Source organism: Fukomys damarensis, unplaced genomic scaffold (assembly GCF_012274545.1).
Source record: "Fukomys damarensis isolate Sample0158 unplaced genomic scaffold, DMR_v1.0_HiC HiC_scaffold_26, whole genome shotgun sequence".
NCBI classification, from domain to species: domain Eukaryota; kingdom Metazoa; phylum Chordata; class Mammalia; order Rodentia; family Bathyergidae; genus Fukomys; species Fukomys damarensis.
In genome coordinates this window covers 23,820,211-23,839,586 of record NW_022900938.1, presented here as the reverse complement: position 1 = coordinate 23,839,586, position 19,376 = coordinate 23,820,211, and the positions used below count along the sequence as shown (strand labels likewise).

The following is a 19,376-nucleotide window of genomic DNA, read 5'->3' as shown; positions in this document are numbered from 1 at the left end:
CGAGGCAAGCAGCAGAACCACTGAGCTAAATCCCCGGCCCTAGTTCCTTTGCTTTTTTATGCCACTTTTTTTTTCTTTTGGTCTGTGAATGTAGATATGAGAGAGAATGAAAGAAGAAAAATTAGGTTGTTGCAAACTATTAGTTTAGCATTATTACTAAATTAAACCCTGGAGAGAAATGTAGTAAAAAGCTTTTTAAAAAATGAAAATACATTTTGTGAATATGACTAGTTACTGAAAATTTTTAAAGATTTATGCTTTTTCTGTATTTGGATTAATTACTAAATGTAGAGTGGGTAAAATGATCATTTTTATCACCTATCATTTTAAAAATATACTGTAATTAATACATTTTTTAGAATAATGGTGGTACATTATTTGTAGCAAAGGTTTTTAGGGAGGTAGGAAAGCATAGTAGCCTCTTGATTAAATATCAGTTTATGGGCCAGGGATTTAGCTCAGTGGTGCCATTGCTTGCCTTGCAAGCACAAGGTCCTGAGTTCATTCCACAGTACCCCCCAAAAAAATCAGTTTATGATAAATACTGTTTGACTTGAAAGATTTTAGTTATTAGTAATTAAGAGCTCACTTTCAGGGCCAGGTGTGGGAGCACGTGTCTGTAGTCCCGGCACAGGGATTGAAGCAGGAGGATCGTAAGTTCACTGCCAGCCTAGGCTACTTAGCACATTCAAGACCAGCCTATACTCTGTAGGAAGATTTTGTCTTAAAAAAATAAAAATAAAAAAGAGTAGAGAGTCAGTTCAAGGAAACAGTAAACAAATAAGTTTGTAAAAGAAGCCAAATGTCATAGCTTTATTTTAACTTTTGATACTTATTTGAAATTTTAAATGTTAAGACGTGAGAGACTATGTTTAATAAAGCAGAGTAAGCTGGTTAACATTGAGTCTCTTTGAGTCTCTTAAGAGTCTCTTTGGATTGCTAGGGAAATGCACAAAGGACCTACTATAACTTCATTAATAAGGTTATGTTGTTTAAGGCTTTAGCCTTTAACTGGTTGGGTGTTGTGTTCTTGTAGTCCCAGGTACTTAGAGGCCAAGGTGGGAGGATTAAGTGTTCAAGGCCACCTAGACAATTTAGCAAGACCCACCCCACCCTCTGCTCTCACTCCTGTCTCAAAAAAATTTTTTTTATTTTGAAAGATTAATGTGCTGAATCACATTAAAGAGAATATTTAATCTTCACTATCAGAAGGGGCTTAGGAATTGGAGAATTTAGTATTTCAAAAGAATTAACATTTAAAGCTACATCTTTCAGGATAAAAGTAAGGAACCATAAAAAATTATTTAAATAATATTCTAGGCTAGGAGCACTTATATCCACAAGGAAGCATAAATTGTGATGTGGGCTATATTTGAGTACTGGGTATAGCTAGAAGAGACCTTACAATTTGGGGTTATTCTAGGCTCGCTTCTTCCATTTCACTGTCTTCTGCCAGTGCTTCCACTCCTTATATTCATGTTCCTTGGCTATATACCTTCTCTATGGCTTTCTTCCTGGCAGAGATTTTCTTCTACTTGAAAAATAATGGGGAGTGTACGCCATCCTTACATCCAATTATATGTAGTTCACATTAGACGTGATGTAGACTTAATGCTAATTCTAAATCTAGGTGCATTCTCAGGTTCTTTACAGTTTAAAAACATTTTTATTGTTTCTTTATGAGCCAAAAGGTAGCAATGTGAATTTTTTTTTCTTTTAGCAATATGAATTTTATATCCTTGAAGACCAAGATCTTTAACTGGCAGAAAAAGTCTTCTCAATTGGCTTTTTTTTTTCCCCCCGGTACTGGGAATCAAACTTAGGGGTGCCACTGAGGCCCTCAATTGGCTTTATATCCTAAAGACTTGAAGAGTCATACTATTTCCATATTGTTTACATGATCTGTGAATGCCATGATAGCTTTTTTTTTTTCAATTCAGATTTCTCCCTTGATTCTCAAGGAAATAGGTGATGTCTTTGCACTAAACTTCTGAGAGGCTTAAATTTATTCGCATACTCATAAGTTTATGTCAGTTGCTTTATTCTGTGTCAAATATGTTTTAGGCTATTTTATACACAGTAAAGATAATCTGCTTGAATCTCTGCTCTTACTAAGCAAGTCATGACAAAAACTACTTATTAATGATTTATGTTATTTTCAAAGTACAGTGTTAGCTCAGTGGTTCCACCACCTGCCTTGAAAGTGCAAGGTCCCGAGTTTGATCCCTGGTCCCGCCCCCCCCATGAATTCCAGAAGTGAATTTTCTTAGATTTGAGAGCCTGTGATTTCAGTTTGGAGGGGTTTTCTTTCTTATTTATTTATTTATTTATTTACTTTTGGTTTTGTTTTTCTTTTACCACCTCAAATTCATGCTTTCATTTATTTTCAGAGGTGCGTTGAAGTCTGAAAATATAGGGGCTATTACCTTATTGTATAATTACTGTATTTGATTTTTTTATACTAATTGGGTAAAATGTGATTACTGAATAGCACTATCATTCCCCCCTTGGTTTTTTTCTGTGAGAATTCCCCCTTTTACAATGATAGTAATTTTCTTTTTCTAGGTTTGTCCCTTCTATGGTATACACATTATTTACTGTTGCAAGATGAAGTTGGTGAGCTAGATGATAGCTAGGAGTCTTTTAATGAAGATGGCTTTAAAGCATCAGCTGGCTTTAAACTCTTCCTTTAGCACAAACACTATAGTTCTGGGATGGAGGTTGTTTTTTATTTATTTTTTTATCTAATACAAATTTAAAGTCATGATGATTTATTTTCCCTTGTTTGGCTGAGAAACTATGATAATTTGGTACCATCACCCTTTTATTTTTTTCTGAAAATTTTATTTCAGAACTGGCTGGGTTAATGTATCTATATATGTACAATACTGTGTATCCTGTTTTCTCTAAAGAATTTGGTTAACTTTTTAAAATGCAGCCTTAAGCATATTAAACAGGAAAAGGATTCTGTAGTTCATCACAATAAGTAGGTTGATAGGAATTTCACTTTCTCTAATTTCTCTAGTTATATACTTGGAAAAATTATTTTTCTAAATATGAATATATAATTTAAAGAAAACAATTTCTTCTTTGAAAATCTTTAATATGAAGGCATTATGGTACCACACTATAATAAACATTTATATATGTTTATAGCATTCAAGTAACAATTAGATATTACTCTTTATTTCTATATCAGTTTGGACTTAGTCCAGGGGAAGCCTTACAGTGAGAGATGGATGAAAAGATGAAGAAATATAACTTTTGAGAAGATAGAAGACATTAATATTCTTTTATTTTGGATACAAGCCCTGTTTAGCTACTTTGAATCATATATATAGCACCTAGCACAGTACTATATCCACATATGAACTACATGAAACTATCTGTAGTTAACATTGTAATTTTTTCTGATTTAATCAACATTAGGAACATTGTTTTTATTATCCTTTGAAATTTGATGATAAATATAGGAAATATAAAGACAATGTAAGAATGAACCCATCTCAGGGAATAAGTATTGTACCTATAATTTTTTTCATCTACTGTTGTTGTTTACCAATGGAATTTACTATTGAGAAAATAAAAGATGAGTTTATACCTGGATTTAAGATAGAAATCATGAAACTACATATGTACATTTTGTTAGATTACCAGGCTCTTTGTTTTTATCACAGCATGTGTAAGTGTTTAATTTCTTTTTTTTTTTTCAGCTTTAATTGAGTTTATTGGTACATTTTAGGGATACAGTAGAGTTACATGTATTGTTGGGATCTTGTACCTCTACATGACAAGTCTTGATTCTCATTTTTTCCCCTTACCTCTGCCCTTGCTTCACCCCCTCTTCCCCTCCCCATCTACAAACACTTTATTTCATCTTTTCATTCTCTCACATTTTTTTCTTTTCCTTAATTTCTTAATTGATTTCAAGAGTTCAATGAGTGTAACTATTCCACACATAGAATTTTAATTTAATGCATATTTCTTTAGTTCCTATATAACTAGGAACTTAACTTCCCTTCAGAAGACTATTCAAAGAAGGGCTTTCATTTCAACATAAAATGTATTAGTTACTTAATATTGTACATTGAAAAATTATTTTAAAAAGATACTTGGGATTGGGGAAATGTATGATAAAATTTAACCAGAAGATGGCAGTGACGATCCTCCTGTACTCCCTGCTACGGTAATCAAAAAGTTTTCCAAATGTCATAGTGTGAAGTGTGCATGTTCAATGCTGTTATATGATGTTAAAAGGTGACAGTTCAGGAGAAAGCATTTGCTATTTATATACTATGAACATGTGTATTTTTCTATAAGAAGGGATTAAGAATATTTTGGGTGTCTGTATCTTTGTCTGTACACTTCAGTTTTTTCTGAATACTGGGGTAAGGAAGTTACCGTAAATCTTGCCTTGTTTAATTTGCATGCATCACTTTATGTTATGCATCATGTCTAGAAGGCATGCTGTTTTATGGCCTGTTTGCATTTTTCATCCAAATTGCTGGAAACTAATAGACATTTTAAAGGAGCCATTCCTTGCAATCATTTCTCTGAATTGCCCTTTTCGTGGTTGAGAGGGGATGAAATAATTTTCAAATCAATTTTTGGAAAAAAAATTGTTGGGCAAAAAATAACATTTAAAATCTTAGAAAACCAGTGATTAAATGACTTGAAGTATATTTCAGGGTTTTAATTCTGGCAGCAATTGTAAATAATATAATCTAGTTGTTTTTAAAATGGGAAGATAGAGGAGAAGGAATGCTCTCCTTTGAAAATTAGTGGCCACATTTGGTGATGGATGAGATGAAGATGCATCCTTCCACACTTTGCCCTTTTTAAAATAATATAAAGCCCAAATGCATTTTGCCAGAGAAATTGCATGAATCTTCAGCATGCATTGTTAACCTTGTCTTTTCCCCTTTCTTTTCTACTGTTCATTTTCATTCATGTATTTTTTATTTGCCATTATTTTTTCCTTTTTCAATTATTTCATGTTAAATTATGTTTGAAACGTCATAAGCTGAGCAACCTCTCCATGTAGTAACAGCGGATACCTGTCTATTTCACTATTTAGTCCCTCCTCCTATGTCTCCATCCTCCAAATCTGTGAGCACACCAAGTGAAGCTGGAAGCCAAGACTCTGGAGATGGTGCCGTGGGATCGAGGTACAGTAATTTTCTTGTACTATTTTAAGATAGAATGTATTCAGTTTCCAAATACTGCCAGTGCCTTAAGGAGGTTCTAAATAATTTTATTAACTTAGTCCTAAGATTTTTTGTTTTTTACCAGTACAGGGTATTGAACTCAGGAACTTGCACTTGCCAGGCAGGTATGGCATTGCTCAGTTACATCGTGGCCCCCATAGTCCTAAGATTTAAAAATGTAAACAGCATAGACATTTTTTGTTGAGGGGCCCAGGATTTAAGGAAGGAAGGAATTTTGTTTGGGTTTTTTTTTTTTTTTGGTACCAGGGAGTCGAACTCAGGTCCTTGCGCTTGCGAGGCAGGAGCAGAACCACTGAGCTAAATAAATCTCTGGCCCAGGAATTTTCTGTTGTAAATTTGGGGTGAAATTTTTAAACAATATTTTAACTATCATATATTAGTACTAAAATTAACTGATTTTATGATAACTGTTTTATATTAAAAAGAGTTATTAGTGCATTTATTTTTTTTTCTGTTTAAGCATTATATTGACTATTATGTGAATGTTGTCGTTATGAATAGTGTAAAATCTTTGTTCTCTGTCCAGTAATTAAAAATCGAAATAGTTCATTTAATAGTTAATTCTATTCTCTTAAATAGGGGGAAATAAAGGGGAAAGTAATATATAAAATATGAAGAATAAGAAAACTGGCGAGGAAATCTTGATTGAGAGTGTTTACTGCCAAGTTACGTTGAACTTGCATCTTCCTTGTAAAACTATTTCATGTTTGTTTTGGGGTCCTGCACACATGTTGGGCTTTGTTTTCAAAAGTTCAGAAAGATTTCAGTTTTCTTCCAAAGGTCATATGAGGAAAAATATTACTACATATTTCACTATGTCTCATGCATGCATGCATGCATACACAAACACATAATAGCAAGTTTTTATGTAACAGCATTATGCTTTTTTTTTTCTTTTGTACCGGGGTCAAACTCGCTCCTACCTTGTGCTTGTGAGGCAGGCGGCGGAACCACTGAGCTGAATCCCTGGCCCAGCATTATACTTTTTGACTTTTGGTGAGAGCTAAAATTAAAGTAAACACAACTAGTCAAAATCCACAGCTGACTCAAGCCCATATTTTGGGCCTGGAAGTTAAGTATCTTCCTTAGAAAAATCTCTTTAATGTGCCTTTTTAATAACAATAAATTATTATATGTTTTACTTTTTGGGGGCCTCAGTCCCTGTGAAGATGCAAATAAGTGATGACTAAATGTGAGGGCAAGAAAAAAGAAGCAAAGAGGCCGATTGACCTATAAGACAAACTTAAATCAGTTATTGAATAATCTCATTAACAATTAAAAGGCACATAATGTTTGCTAGTTTGAATTGGAGCTGTGCTTTCCAAAAGTTATAGATCTTGTAATGACTGTTTTGGGGATGATGACATAACTCTATCATTTAAGAAAAAAACCAAAACTTTCTCTTTAGAAATAATGTTATTACTTTTTAAATATTATGTATTCTGAAGACTGACCTAAATTAATTTTTAGTGCTAAATTTGTTTCAGACTTACACATTTTTTGTGCAGTTATGTCAGCATTCAGGGGTTAGGCGTATAGCCCAGAGATAGCTTGCCTTTCACATGCATGGACCTGGGTTCTGTCCCCAGCACCAGAAAAAAAAAGTCCCTACAGATGTTGGTATTCCTTTTAATACCTAATAAGCAACTGATATTTTCAAGTGAAGGTTTTTTCCTTCTACAACAAACATTATCATAGCAAAAATATTTCCCAAGATTAAAAAATTACTATATTTGTTAAATTTCTTTTTTATACTGTTATTTTTATGTAGATACTATATATAATGTGTATATTCATTTCTGATTTTGAATAGGAATAGAAAGATTATTTAAATGCACTGGAAGTAAGTTTGCTTTCAAAAGTACTGTGTAACACCTACCCCTGGTTTTTAAAATTAATATGAATTAAAACATGTCTTGAGTTTCATGGACAACCTAGAGATTATTAGAGTCCCTTTAGAATGTAAACTAGTACAGGGAACAAATAATGGTAAGAAAAATATTTGTGAATAGAACAAATATTAATCAAATTGCCAACTTTGCATTAAATACTATAGATTATCACAGAAAATATAATGTTTATGGCTCTGCTTTCATAGAACATGCATTATAGTGCTGATTATGTTATTAATTTAAGCATATTATTCTCTTTACTGAAAAGTTGTAAAGATACTATGTTAACTTATGTTACATGTATAGATTTTTTTAGCAAGAAAGCAAGTAGTTTAGTATCTTTAGAGGTGTTTGTTCTTAGAAAATGAATAGAAAATTAACTTTTTCTGAGTGTAACAGAAAAATCCTTCTTTTGAATGAGATGATCTTATATCTTTTAAATCTTTTTTAACATTTTTATTAGTACATGTTTGCAGGATATAATGATTACATTCATTGTGGGGAATTAGTGCATGTATATAACATCTTAATTCTTTTTACTTCTTCCCCCTATCTAGTTCTTAATATATATATTATCTCTGTTGAGAGCATTGACTCATTTTGAGACATAAATTTTCAGAAGGCTCAGTATATTCATTTTACACATATACAATATTAGAAAACTGTGAAATCTAAACAGTTTCCATAATTGGGAAAAATATTGTAGATTGTAATATTGATTGCAAAATAATGCATTTCTAAATACATAACATTTAAAAAGAATAGTAAGATCTGAGAAAGAAACAGAATGAACTTTAATTGTACAGGAATGATGACAATGAAAGAATAAAAACAATGAGGAGATATTGTAGGAATATGCATGAAGATGTGTAACATGTAAGCACCTGTATCCTCAACTCTTGTTAGCCAAGACAGACTAAGATTAGTACACTAAAATGTAAGAAAAGATGGATTATACATTATAAAATATGATATCTACACATTTCTGAATTCTTTATAATTGCCAAGAATTTCTATTGGAACTTGTGGTAATTTATGACTAAATATAAAAGGTCATAAGAAGAGATATTTCTCTAACTTTATATACATTAGGAAATTGCATTGCTTTAATTTCTAGTTCTTTTTTTTTTGGTACTGGGGATTGAACTTGGGTCCTTGCGCTTGCAAGGCAGGCCACCGAACCGCTGATCTAAATCCCCAGCCCCTATAGTTCATTTTTTCAATCACTTCTGTTAGCTCTAAAATTTAGGTGACAGTCAATTGAGTAATCCATGCTTGTTCTTTTCCCATTTTTGATCAATTTGTTACTAAAGTTTTGGGGTTGTATTGGAATTGTACTTTATATAACTGAAGATAATGTGTATGATCAATGAATTTTAGTACTGGCTCAATTTTGAGGTTTTAGACTGAAATGACATTCTCAACAAGGAGCTTTATGTTATAGATAATAGCTAGAGCTTTAAATAATGTAAAGGCTACTGACCAAACATTCCTTGGAGACCATCTCATAGAACTCTTTTTGGTTTAACAAAGCCTAAGCTTGTTGTTCATTGCTTAATACAAAGTAGGTCTTCTCTGTGGCTTTTTTTTTCCTTGCATATGTGCAGCCATATGTAATGTACATATGTACAAGATCTGAAATTCTAAGATCTTTTTAATATTTTTTAAATGAAGGATATCTCTAGCTCTTCCCTTCTCATTACTTTATTGATAAAATTTGTAGGCAGGTTAAGTAGACATTACTTGTATTAAAATATTGTAGCAATTAAAGTTGCATATTATAACTTCTATGAAAAACAAATATATTTGATGAAATTGGTTTTACTAAGTACAATATTATGCTTTTTATGGGAACCATGAACATTATACAATATTGCTACCTATAAGAAATGCAAATATGATAAATTGCCCTTTGTTCTAGTAATGACTAGATTTAGCTTAAGTGTAAAAGATCCTGTATAAAATATCTACCCAAGAGGAAATGCTACGACATTGCTGAATATATACATGTAGGACTGATACTGTCCCAAAATTAGGTAGAACCTTTGAACATAAAATACTCTTCTAGGGAAAAAAATCTATTTTTTTTTCCTGGAGACCAAAAATCTTCAGTTGTTTTCTATAGCAGATGACATATAAGCCTTAGGCAGTGCTTAACCCATAAATTACAGCAGGGTCACATTTTGGAAACTTTAGCTATTTTGTGTCCCAGTGGGATAGTCTTTGGTTTTCTTAACGAAAGGCTTATGTGTTGACTCATTTCCTTTACCAATATGACAATTTCCTGCACATATTTAATGCTTTGAGCAAGATTAGACTATTTTAACTGAAATGTTTTTACTAATTTTTTTTTCCATTGGGAATTCTAAAATTTTAGCTATTTTATAGCCGAGCTTATTATCCACAATTAATATATTGGTCGTTATCTGCATTAGCTGTTCTTGACCATTAATTAGTACACAATATTAGTTTCCCCTAATCTGAAAATATTAACTATTCTGTCATCTTTAACTATATTATGCTTGTTGCCACACTAGAACATTGAGTGATACCTAGTTTATGTCTCTCTTGCCCCCTCCCTCTTTCTTCTCCCTTCCTTTTTTTGTACTAACCAGAACATGTGTTTTTTAATTGTGAACAGTACTTTAGCTTTAGCTATTTGTAGAATGTATTTGCTTGACTAACTTATGGCCTTTTTTACTAATGCTTCATGGCTGTCCTACAACCAACCGTTTAGGACGCTGCATTGGGATACAGATCCATCAGTTCTTCAGCTTCACTCAGATTCCGATTTGGGGTATTGAATAGATTTATTATCTTCCCTCTTTTATAATGAATTTGATTCTTTATGAAATCGTCCTTTTTACTTGGTTTAGTTTCTAATATTGTTTATAATTAGAACAAGAGATCTGTTTTGCTGTGACACCTCATTTATCCTGTATCATTAGTGAAAGAAATATTGTATGTATGTGATTTCCTAGGCACCATAAACATACTCATTTAGGTGCCCAAATTATTTCTATTATTTCTGTATTATTTGATATAAAGTTTCCCAAGTTACACTATAATCTTCCCAGTCTTTTTCTAACATATGCTGTACATGTAATTGAAACTTCTCTGAATTATTTAATATAAGAATTAGTTTTCCTGTGTTAAAATTCATTTGAGTCAAGGAACAGAGATGTTGGTCTCTACACTATGACCCTAGGTTATTGTTTGTTTATTTATTTGCTTATTTATATATTTGTTTAGTCTAGATTCTGGTGCAAATACTAAATACTTGCTGCCTGAGTCAAATAGCTCCTTTCCTCTGACAGTTTGCAGCTTCTAAAATGTGTAGCCATAACTTTTGTATCCAAAAAGCAAGAATAAATAAGTCTTGAATTATGGCATATAAGAAAAATAAATGAGCAGTGTACACACTAATGAGAAGGCCTCACTATTGAGTATCCTGAGGCTTCTCCTTCTCCCCTTATGTTATTTACTTGTTTTCAGTAAAAGTGGCTTTTAGATAAGTGAGATATAACCTTTTACCCTCTTCCTCTTACAAAATCTTGGAATATTTTATGTGTTTTAATATTGTGGGTTTTTTATTATTGTACCATATATATGCATTCAAGTTGGCAACTTGTTCTTAATCCTGTTGGCTTGATAATTTATTCCAGATACGTAAGTGACTGGCATTTTATGTAGTTTACATCTTAAAAAATCAGAATCTAAAGTTCTTTATTTCAAATAAAGTTCTTATTTCACATATTTTTCAGAATATTCTATATTATTTGAAATACACTTAAAATTTCCATTTAATTCTTTGCTTAGGCTTTTTTTTTTTTTTTCTTTAAAGGCTAATATTCCTAAAGTAGAAAACACATTTAAATTTTCTTATGGCCCATATTGGGGATGTTAGAACAAATTAATTTTTAAAATTACTAATCCCTTACATTCTTTTATATAGGATTTGAATTTAGTTATAAATGAAATGGGAAAAATGTTTGTATATATTTGTTAAAAAGTATATTACCAGTGACATATATATTTTGGAAGTTGCAACAGTGTCTTTATTGGATAGCCTTTTTAAGTTATTACATAATTGAGAATTTTGGCAGTTTACAAGCATACTTTAGTTTATAATTTAAATATCTAATATAATAAGTAAAGCCCCCAGGTAAAAAATATATTTTTGGGGGAGTCCATTTTCCTCAGCTGAAATTCTCATCTTCCATCTATCAAAAAATAATGTTATTTCTTCCATCTTATGAAAACTGAAATAACTTTAATAGTTCCATTATATTCAGAAGATTTATTGCCTTAGTGCAGAATATCTGGATCTTAAGTTTGTCCACTGTGAATCAAGGACAGTATTGAGTTTGTAGAGATTAGACACTTAAAAGTTTTAAACATTTCACTTTGAAATTCAGATTAACAGTGGCTTCTCAGTTTCCACCACACATAAGAAATAAAGGCTCTCAACAGAAACCTAGCTTTCAGTCTTAGAGCTTACTAATGGTGAATAGAATTAAATATGGTACAAGATCCATGTATCTAAAATCTAGACTCATATCTCAGCTAAAAACAGTTCTTGTAACAACCTTATTCAGTAGTCTACTCTGAAATGTCTGTCCTCTTATTCTGTTGTGACCCACACCTTTGCTCTCAGAAATGAAATTATTTACCTTTTTAAAGTAAAAAATAAGTGCTTGCTTCAGCAGCACATATACTAAAATAAAAAATAAATACCCCAGATGAGTCAGAAATATGTTTTTGCTTGCTACCTTCTGATTCTTTTGTTAAAGCTAGCTTGTTCATCTAAAATTTCTTGAATAAAACAGGTTTAAATTACAATGTTAGATATACACGAATATTTAATTCTTAATTTTTAAAAATAACAGGATTTGACATAGTTAAATTGTATCATTTGTTGTATTGAAAAACATTTGTATTCACTTAATTTAGACGGGGACCTATTAAGCTTGGAATGGCCAAAATTACACAAGTTGATTTTCCTCCTCGAGAAATTGTCACATATACCAAGGAAACTCAGACTCCAATTATGGCTCAACCCAAAGAAGGTAACTATCCTTAATATGATTGTCACTAAGACTCCATATTAAGTAAGTGGACTCTGGGGTTTCTTTTCTTCCTTCCCACCTTCCTACCGTCCTCCCCCCCCCTCTGTTTGGGGCATATATTCTTGGAGAAATAATATAAAAATAATGCTTTATGGTTTCTATATCTTTGTTTTTAATAATTTTTAAGCCTTTACTTTTAAAAGCTAACAGTTTAAAGCTGTGTGTTTGGTTTTTTGGTTGACATAAATTTAAATCTTTCAGTCTTTATTTTGTCACTGCTATGTAATTTCTTTAGAAATGAAAAGGTTAAGAATGTTCTATTCCTGTCATTGAGTATAATTCTTCCCAGGAGAGATTGTCCTACAGAAAAGAAAGTCATGTAAATTATTTTCTGTGGAGCATAATACATTCTGATAGGCTGTCATTATTCATACTAATGAACAAATCGAGACGTAATTATTAAACTTTATCTCTTATGATCTAAGGTTTCTAACATGTAGATTATTTAGTATCCTTTAATCTGTATGTAATTAGATGAAGTGTGCCCAGACATTATATTGAATGTAAAGTCCTTTGGTTCTTTTTTTTTTTTTTGGTACTGGGGATCGAACTCAGGTCCTTGTGCTTGCTAGGCAGGTGCCGGAACCACTAAGGTAAATCCCCAGCCCTAGTCCTTTGATTCTTAAAAAAAAAAGAGTTACTGTTTTAAAATTGAGGATTAATTTTTAATTTTTTAAACCAATGAGGCTAGTGAATTTATGTCATACTTAAAAGAAGTTTACATGAGATCTCTAATATAGGTCCACAGTCTCTTTTGAGGCTACCTGTATGTTAGAATTTGGAATTTTTTTAATTTTAGAAAAGTGATTTTTGTATTACAGATTAACATTTCAGCAGCATCTCGGGCATTAGTATTTTAGCCACAAAAGATTAAAATATACTAAAGAGAAAAATAATGATTATAAATAACTTTATCTCTGATCATCTCAGGGTTTACCACCAAATGAGTTATGGATTTTAGAGCTGTTGACAATTTTGGAATTATGGATAAGGTATTATGGGCCTAAAATAAATTATCTTTTTGATAGTTTCTGCATAAGGAACTTTTTTTTTCTATTTGTCAAGGGAAATCTGTTCCTACTTATTTACAGAAAATCAAGTATAAAAATTTTTTCAAATCTTAAACTATTTACCTTTTTACCTAATAGTAGGTCATCACATAAACTTCTAACAACTTTCCTTTTTCAGTTCTCAAAAGATGGACATGAAATAAATATACATTTCCTTTTTCTTTTTTCCAAAAGGAGTTGATATTATCAGACATGCAATATCTTGAAATTTTTGAGGAAATTAGGGTAACATTTTTATCCAGAAATTTTTTATTTACCATATAAATGCTCATTTCTGAGGAAGCAATTTTTTCATTCCTACTGCTCCAGTGATTGCTAAAATAGCTTTTGTAAGTGCAAAATCCTCATCCTAAAAGGGGGAAAAAAAGCCATTGGTGATTGTTTGAGACATAAGCAAATTTTTAAAAAGGAAAAATACTGTTGAATTATTGGTATAGAAAATACTAAATCTGTAGGATTCCGTAACTTCCAGAAAGTATTTCATTAATTAGTACATTAATTTTAGTATTATGTTTTTGGAACTATATGATTAGATACATTAACTCACAGAGTAGGCAAAATAGCCAAAATGAGGGCACAATGACTCACTTATAAAATAAATTAGCCTTTTTTATCTGATAATGTGGAAATTGTATTTTTACAATTATAGCTCATCATACTTATGAAATGCATTTTAGGTGTTTGAAATGTAAAGAAATCTGAAGCTATTTCGGATAATGCCTATTAAAATATAGCTATAATTGTAGTTAAGTGAAAATGTTCATATTTTTAAATATTTTTTTCTAATTATTGTAGTATACATAATTTAGAAAGTACATAAATGAAATAAAGAGGAAATGGATGTGACACTACTATGTATTAGTGATTTATACTTTGTTTCAATAAATATATCCATTTTCTAAGAATGTACTTTTTCAGAAATTCTATATGTTTGAACATACACTTACACACATGACTTTGTCCTACTTGAAATTCGCATTTTTAATTGCTCATTTTAAGGGCTTATAAATTTTAAAATGTGAACATGTAACATTTCCTTTTAATTAATTTGACTATGTAACTGGTGCAGTATAAGACTAACATTTTTAAAAAATTTATATTTCCCATTTTTATATGTAATTTTAGAGATAAAAACCATAATTTGTTAGGTAAGCTGATGATCCACAAGTACATGATAAACTGTTCTTTTCAGCTTGAAAATATTCAGGGCAAAGCATCATTGTACTTCAGCTTCTTTGCCAAATTTTCCATAAGAATAGAGACTGTTTCTTCCTTTCTGTGATGTCTGGCTTGAATAGTATGTGGCATGCAGTAAGTACTCAAATATTTGGTGAAGAATTTAATTGCTATTACCTACTCAGGAGGATGATTTTGCCTACTTGGGATGTTTATTTTTATGCTTTTACTCTGAAAGCAGCTACTGGAAAAACATGTTCTTTTCAAGTGTTAATGCTACAATGTAACTAGTGATGTAATTTGGGTGGAAAAGAATGATTAGTCTTAATTCTTGGTTTTAATATGGTGATGTCCTGATCATCATTTGCTTTTAAGTCCAGAAATGAAACCATTATAGATTCTTCTTTATAGTCTTCATGAATTCCACATTTATATCACTATGTAGATACAAACATATACTGTGATTTTTGTGTTCTCTTTATCCCTCTGAATACTATGAGCAAAATTGAACCTGTCGGCATCTTTTAATATATTATTTCAATTATGTATTTGTAACAGTTCTCCAAACTTCATGTTTAAATTGATGACTGAAAATTATAACAGCAAAGAGTATATATCAGACATAGCATGTAGCACTTTATATTATCTGTATCACTTCTCTTACCAAAACCCCACAAATTAAGCATTGGTTCTTATTTATGCATGAAGAAGATGAACCTGAGTATGTAGTTTATCTAGGGTCACATAACTAGTAGCTGTGATCCTAAACCATGTCTGGATGATTCTAAGTTGCTCTGTCTCTCATGCTACCATGAAGCAGCAACTTTCATGCTTTCATAATAGTAAACTACAGTAAGTAGCTCAAGTTATATTATAATCCAGTGCAAACAGCTACAAAACTAACTGAAACAAAAGTTTTATAAAACAGCACTGTAATTCCTCAGATGTTGACCACAGCACACTAAATTTATTGGTTTAGACTACGCTTTGAAAAATACTTCATTAAAGGAGAACATATTGGGTTATCCTATTTATTATTGTTTCCACATCAGGATAATTAGTTGTAGTGATAGTCTCACAATATTGAATAAGCATTGGTAATCTTCCCTACTGTTTGAGTTTTTCTTACCTTAACTGGCACTTTATGCTCAACTGTACATTGCATTAATACAGTGGTTCTCAAACCCAACCTGGTTGGCTCCAATTTAAGAGCTATATAACAGAGCTAGGATTGTAGTCCTGTGGTAGATATGTGCCTAGAATGCATGAAGCCATGTGTTAGATCCAGCATCACAAAAAAATTTTAAGAAATTTTAGATTATGGAACAAATTTTAAAACTCACCATGAGAAAAAATTGGAGAAATCACAATTGGAGTATAACAGACAATAAATTTAGGTAGGAAGTATAATCAGTGAAGTAATGTGAATTACCAAATTGAAGGTAAAAATTGATCATAACTCTTTATCTATCTTCCATTTTTTAAAAATACCAAACCTCTTCTTTTAAAAGGCAGTTTTCATTCTACTTCCCCCACAACCCCATTCTGGCCATCTACTTGCTTTCACGTTTACTCTGTAAGTTGGTAGTGCTATTTCTGAGCTGAGGTGCTTTGTTGTCTTAAAGCACCTACTGTGAATGAAATTGACTAAGACCATGTGACCTCAGTCAATTTTCTTCTCCACAGGTAAACAGCTTCTGGCAAGAGTGGTGCCCACAGATAGACTCTTGGAAGTTACTTTCTCCCCTTACCTTTTAAAAGTTTTAACTCTTGAAAATGGCATTTTTTCTCATCCTTCTTCAGTATGGATTTTTGGGGGATTGTTGTTTTTAGGAAAAAAGATTTTTAAAGGAGGAAGAAATTCTAAAGGTTATTTAATGAGTAGGTTTACATCTGTGGAAAATGAAGACCTGGGAAGTTAATTAGTGAACCTGAGTCCACAATGGAAGAAAATAACAAGGCTACAACTAGCGCTTGGCAGTTGATTTCCAGTGAAGGTCTCATTTTCCTTATTCCATTTTATTTTCTTATCTGTGAAGGGGCTTTGTAACTATTGTTGGTATTTATTTATTGGCTAGGTAGTTTTCCTCAATAATGTTGATTAACATTTATAATATATAGAAAATTATTATTATGTAAATAGTTTAATCTTTTATTGCATGGTCTTATTGGAATCTATACTTTCCTAGAGTCCAAATTTGTAGGCTTTCTGGTTAATAAGTACTATTACCCTTATCTAAAATGGAATTTTTTAAATTCTAGGATCAATAATAGATTTGTTAAATTAGTTATAACCCTCAATCTGTGAGAATTACTATAAACATAACTGAAAATTATTCATTCTTAATCTGGAATTAAAAGAATATAATCAAGGTACCTAAAACTTTGACTTCAGAAAAATGTAACATTTTGGGGATTCAGCTCAGTGGTGCTGCCACCTGCCTCGCAAGCTCAAGGTCCCAAGTTCAATCCCTGGTACCAAAAAAAAAAAGTAACATTTGATGAGATCACAGAGAATAGTCTTGTGTTAAAAAGTCTATGACAACTTCCATGTTAAAGTAAATGGTAATTATTCCTTTATTTTTCTCTTGCATTCAGAAATACTTAATAGTCAACTGCATATATTTCCCTTGTTGAAGCCCCAAATAATTAAAGTAGTAACAAGTGACCTTACATCTGATTCTAGAGATTTGTTCTAAAGAAGTAAATTCCATAGATACATTGATGAAGCTTTGCCTCTTCCATATGATTTGATTTTAAGATATAAAAAGATGACATGTGGACAAATAAATTGAAATGGAGAGATTCAAAATGATGCTAATCCAGAAAAAACTTAGTTGGAAAATCATTTCTTACACTTTTAAACTAGTGTTAGAAGGCTTTATTGATGTCTTTATTGATGTCTACAAAGTTATTCATAAGTTGAATTTTTAAAGTTGAATCATATTTTGTCAACAACCAATTTCCTGATTTTTTAGAACTCCGTAGTTTTGAACCTTGAATAATTAGACTACTTTGTAAGTTACAGACTCTTCCTAAGATACTGAATTATCTTTAAAAAGGTATGCCAGTATAACAAAACAACATAAGGAATTGTTAGCCAACAAATGTACTTCCTAAACAATGCACTAATATGGGATTTGTTGTTCATTTCATATTGTGAATCATAAGTGATATAAAGTAGCAATATGTGTTTAGTAAGAATTTTCTAAGATCTTGGGTATTACCTTATAAACATAATATTTAACTCAATGTCTACTTTATGGCTTATTCTTAAATATATCTTAAATGTAATATGACATATATATGAGAAGACTTGTTCTAAAGACTTATTCCCATTTCACAGATGATTTAACTTTGATTAACCTACTTCACTGTAACAGATTATTCCAACAACTGGAATTTCACTCAGTGGTGTTATTTCTAGGTGCAGCCTAATTTACAGAACAGCTTTTCTTTCCATCTCACCAAAATACATCACAATTTTGATGTTAACTCTAAGTAAAAATTCAATGGTTCATTAAACCTATTTTTAGAATTCATTGACAAGAGATTTGTCATTTTAAAAGTAACTGCTACTTTCACCACTCTTTACTGCTCAGTTTGTAACCTTAGATTCCCTGTCAGAGAAAGCATGGAGTTAACCACTTAGCATATTGTAATGAATATTCATCAGCAAATTGATGTGGCAAGTCAGTCCCATTTTTCAGGCTGCCTGTACTGTTAACTCTTTTCTACTTTTAAATATGTTATAGATTATCATGTAACAGGGACTAGCTTAGAAAATCTTTAGAACTTATTAATATTATATTTTTTGGCCATAGCAATAATCATTTAGTAGCGTATTAGTTTATAAGAGAAGTATATTTGTTTTAGAAGAACATTTTTTTGCTAATATTGGGAACTGAACCCAGAACATTCACACTGAGCTAAATCTCCAGCCCTTCTTTGGAAGCAAGGTCTTGCTAAGTCACCATTTTTCCAGGCCACGCTTGAACTTGAGTTCCTCCAGCCTCAGCCTCCCAGAGTACTAGGAGTAAAATCAGCTTTATGACAAAAAAAAAACAAAAACTACATTTTGCAGTTTTTCAGAGGAACATATCATTTGTTTTTATGTTCCTAGAAATTTATTTAGCTTAATAATTTTTGAAGCTTGTTTTTTGAGTACCAATTACAATTTTTAAATTCAGTTTTAATCCACATATAAAAGGATATGTGCACATGGATTCTAAAATAATATTCAGAGGGTATGTATTTAAATAGTTGATACTGAACTACCACTAAAATAATTTATGTAGATACATAGGTATGGAAAGTGCTATATTGTAGAGCGATAACTGATCACTGACTAACGTACTTCATCTACATTTTAAATTTTAAAAGGAAGAGTGTCCATAAACAAGATCCTTTCTGTTAAATATGTATATTATTAGGTCACTTAGCAGTACAGCACTGACCATATGCATTATGACAGGAATTTGACAGCTGTCATTGAAAATGGTACTTAGAAGCCATATAATACAACAGAGTTGAAGGAAGAGACTAAGATGTGGGTAGGAGGCTGTAATTTATAATTCAGTGCTCAGGAATGACCTGTCCATGGTAACTCAAAAATCTCTGTCTTGGCTTTAGGACTCACTAGTGGTGAAACCCACTAGTTAACAAAATCAATTAGGAAAACTGATAGTATTAGCAGAAAATGAAACATGTATGTGTATTTTTTCCTCAGACTGAATTTTTAATTGAAGTGAATGTCCTATTCTAAAAGTCATCTTGTAGGTTCAATAAATGTAATTAAGGGCTGGGGATTTAGCTCAGTGGTGCAGCTACCTGCCTTGCAAGCACAGGATACCGAGTTCAATCCCCAGTACCAAATATATA

The 19,376-nt window shown here is 31.6% G+C and overlaps 1 protein-coding gene across 6 annotated transcripts in view; it reads left to right on the top strand.

Moving 5' to 3' along the window:
• Positions 1-19,376, top strand: part of Dync1i2 (dynein cytoplasmic 1 intermediate chain 2) — a 53,361-nt gene that overhangs the window by 13,702 nt on the left and 20,283 nt on the right. For 3 of the 6 annotated variants that reach the window (XM_033756258.1, XM_033756259.1, XM_033756257.1), the window contains exons 4-7: positions 4,371-4,388; positions 5,078-5,168; positions 9,858-9,917; positions 12,074-12,189. In XM_033756258.1, the coding sequence (XP_033612149.1) occupies positions 4,371-4,388; positions 5,078-5,168; positions 9,858-9,917; positions 12,074-12,189 (285 nt within the window). The remainder of the gene's footprint in view (positions 1-4,370; positions 4,389-5,077; positions 5,169-9,857; positions 9,918-12,073; positions 12,190-19,376) is intronic. The other 3 variants (XM_033756260.1, XM_010606982.3, XM_033756261.1) reach the window with 3 other exon arrangements.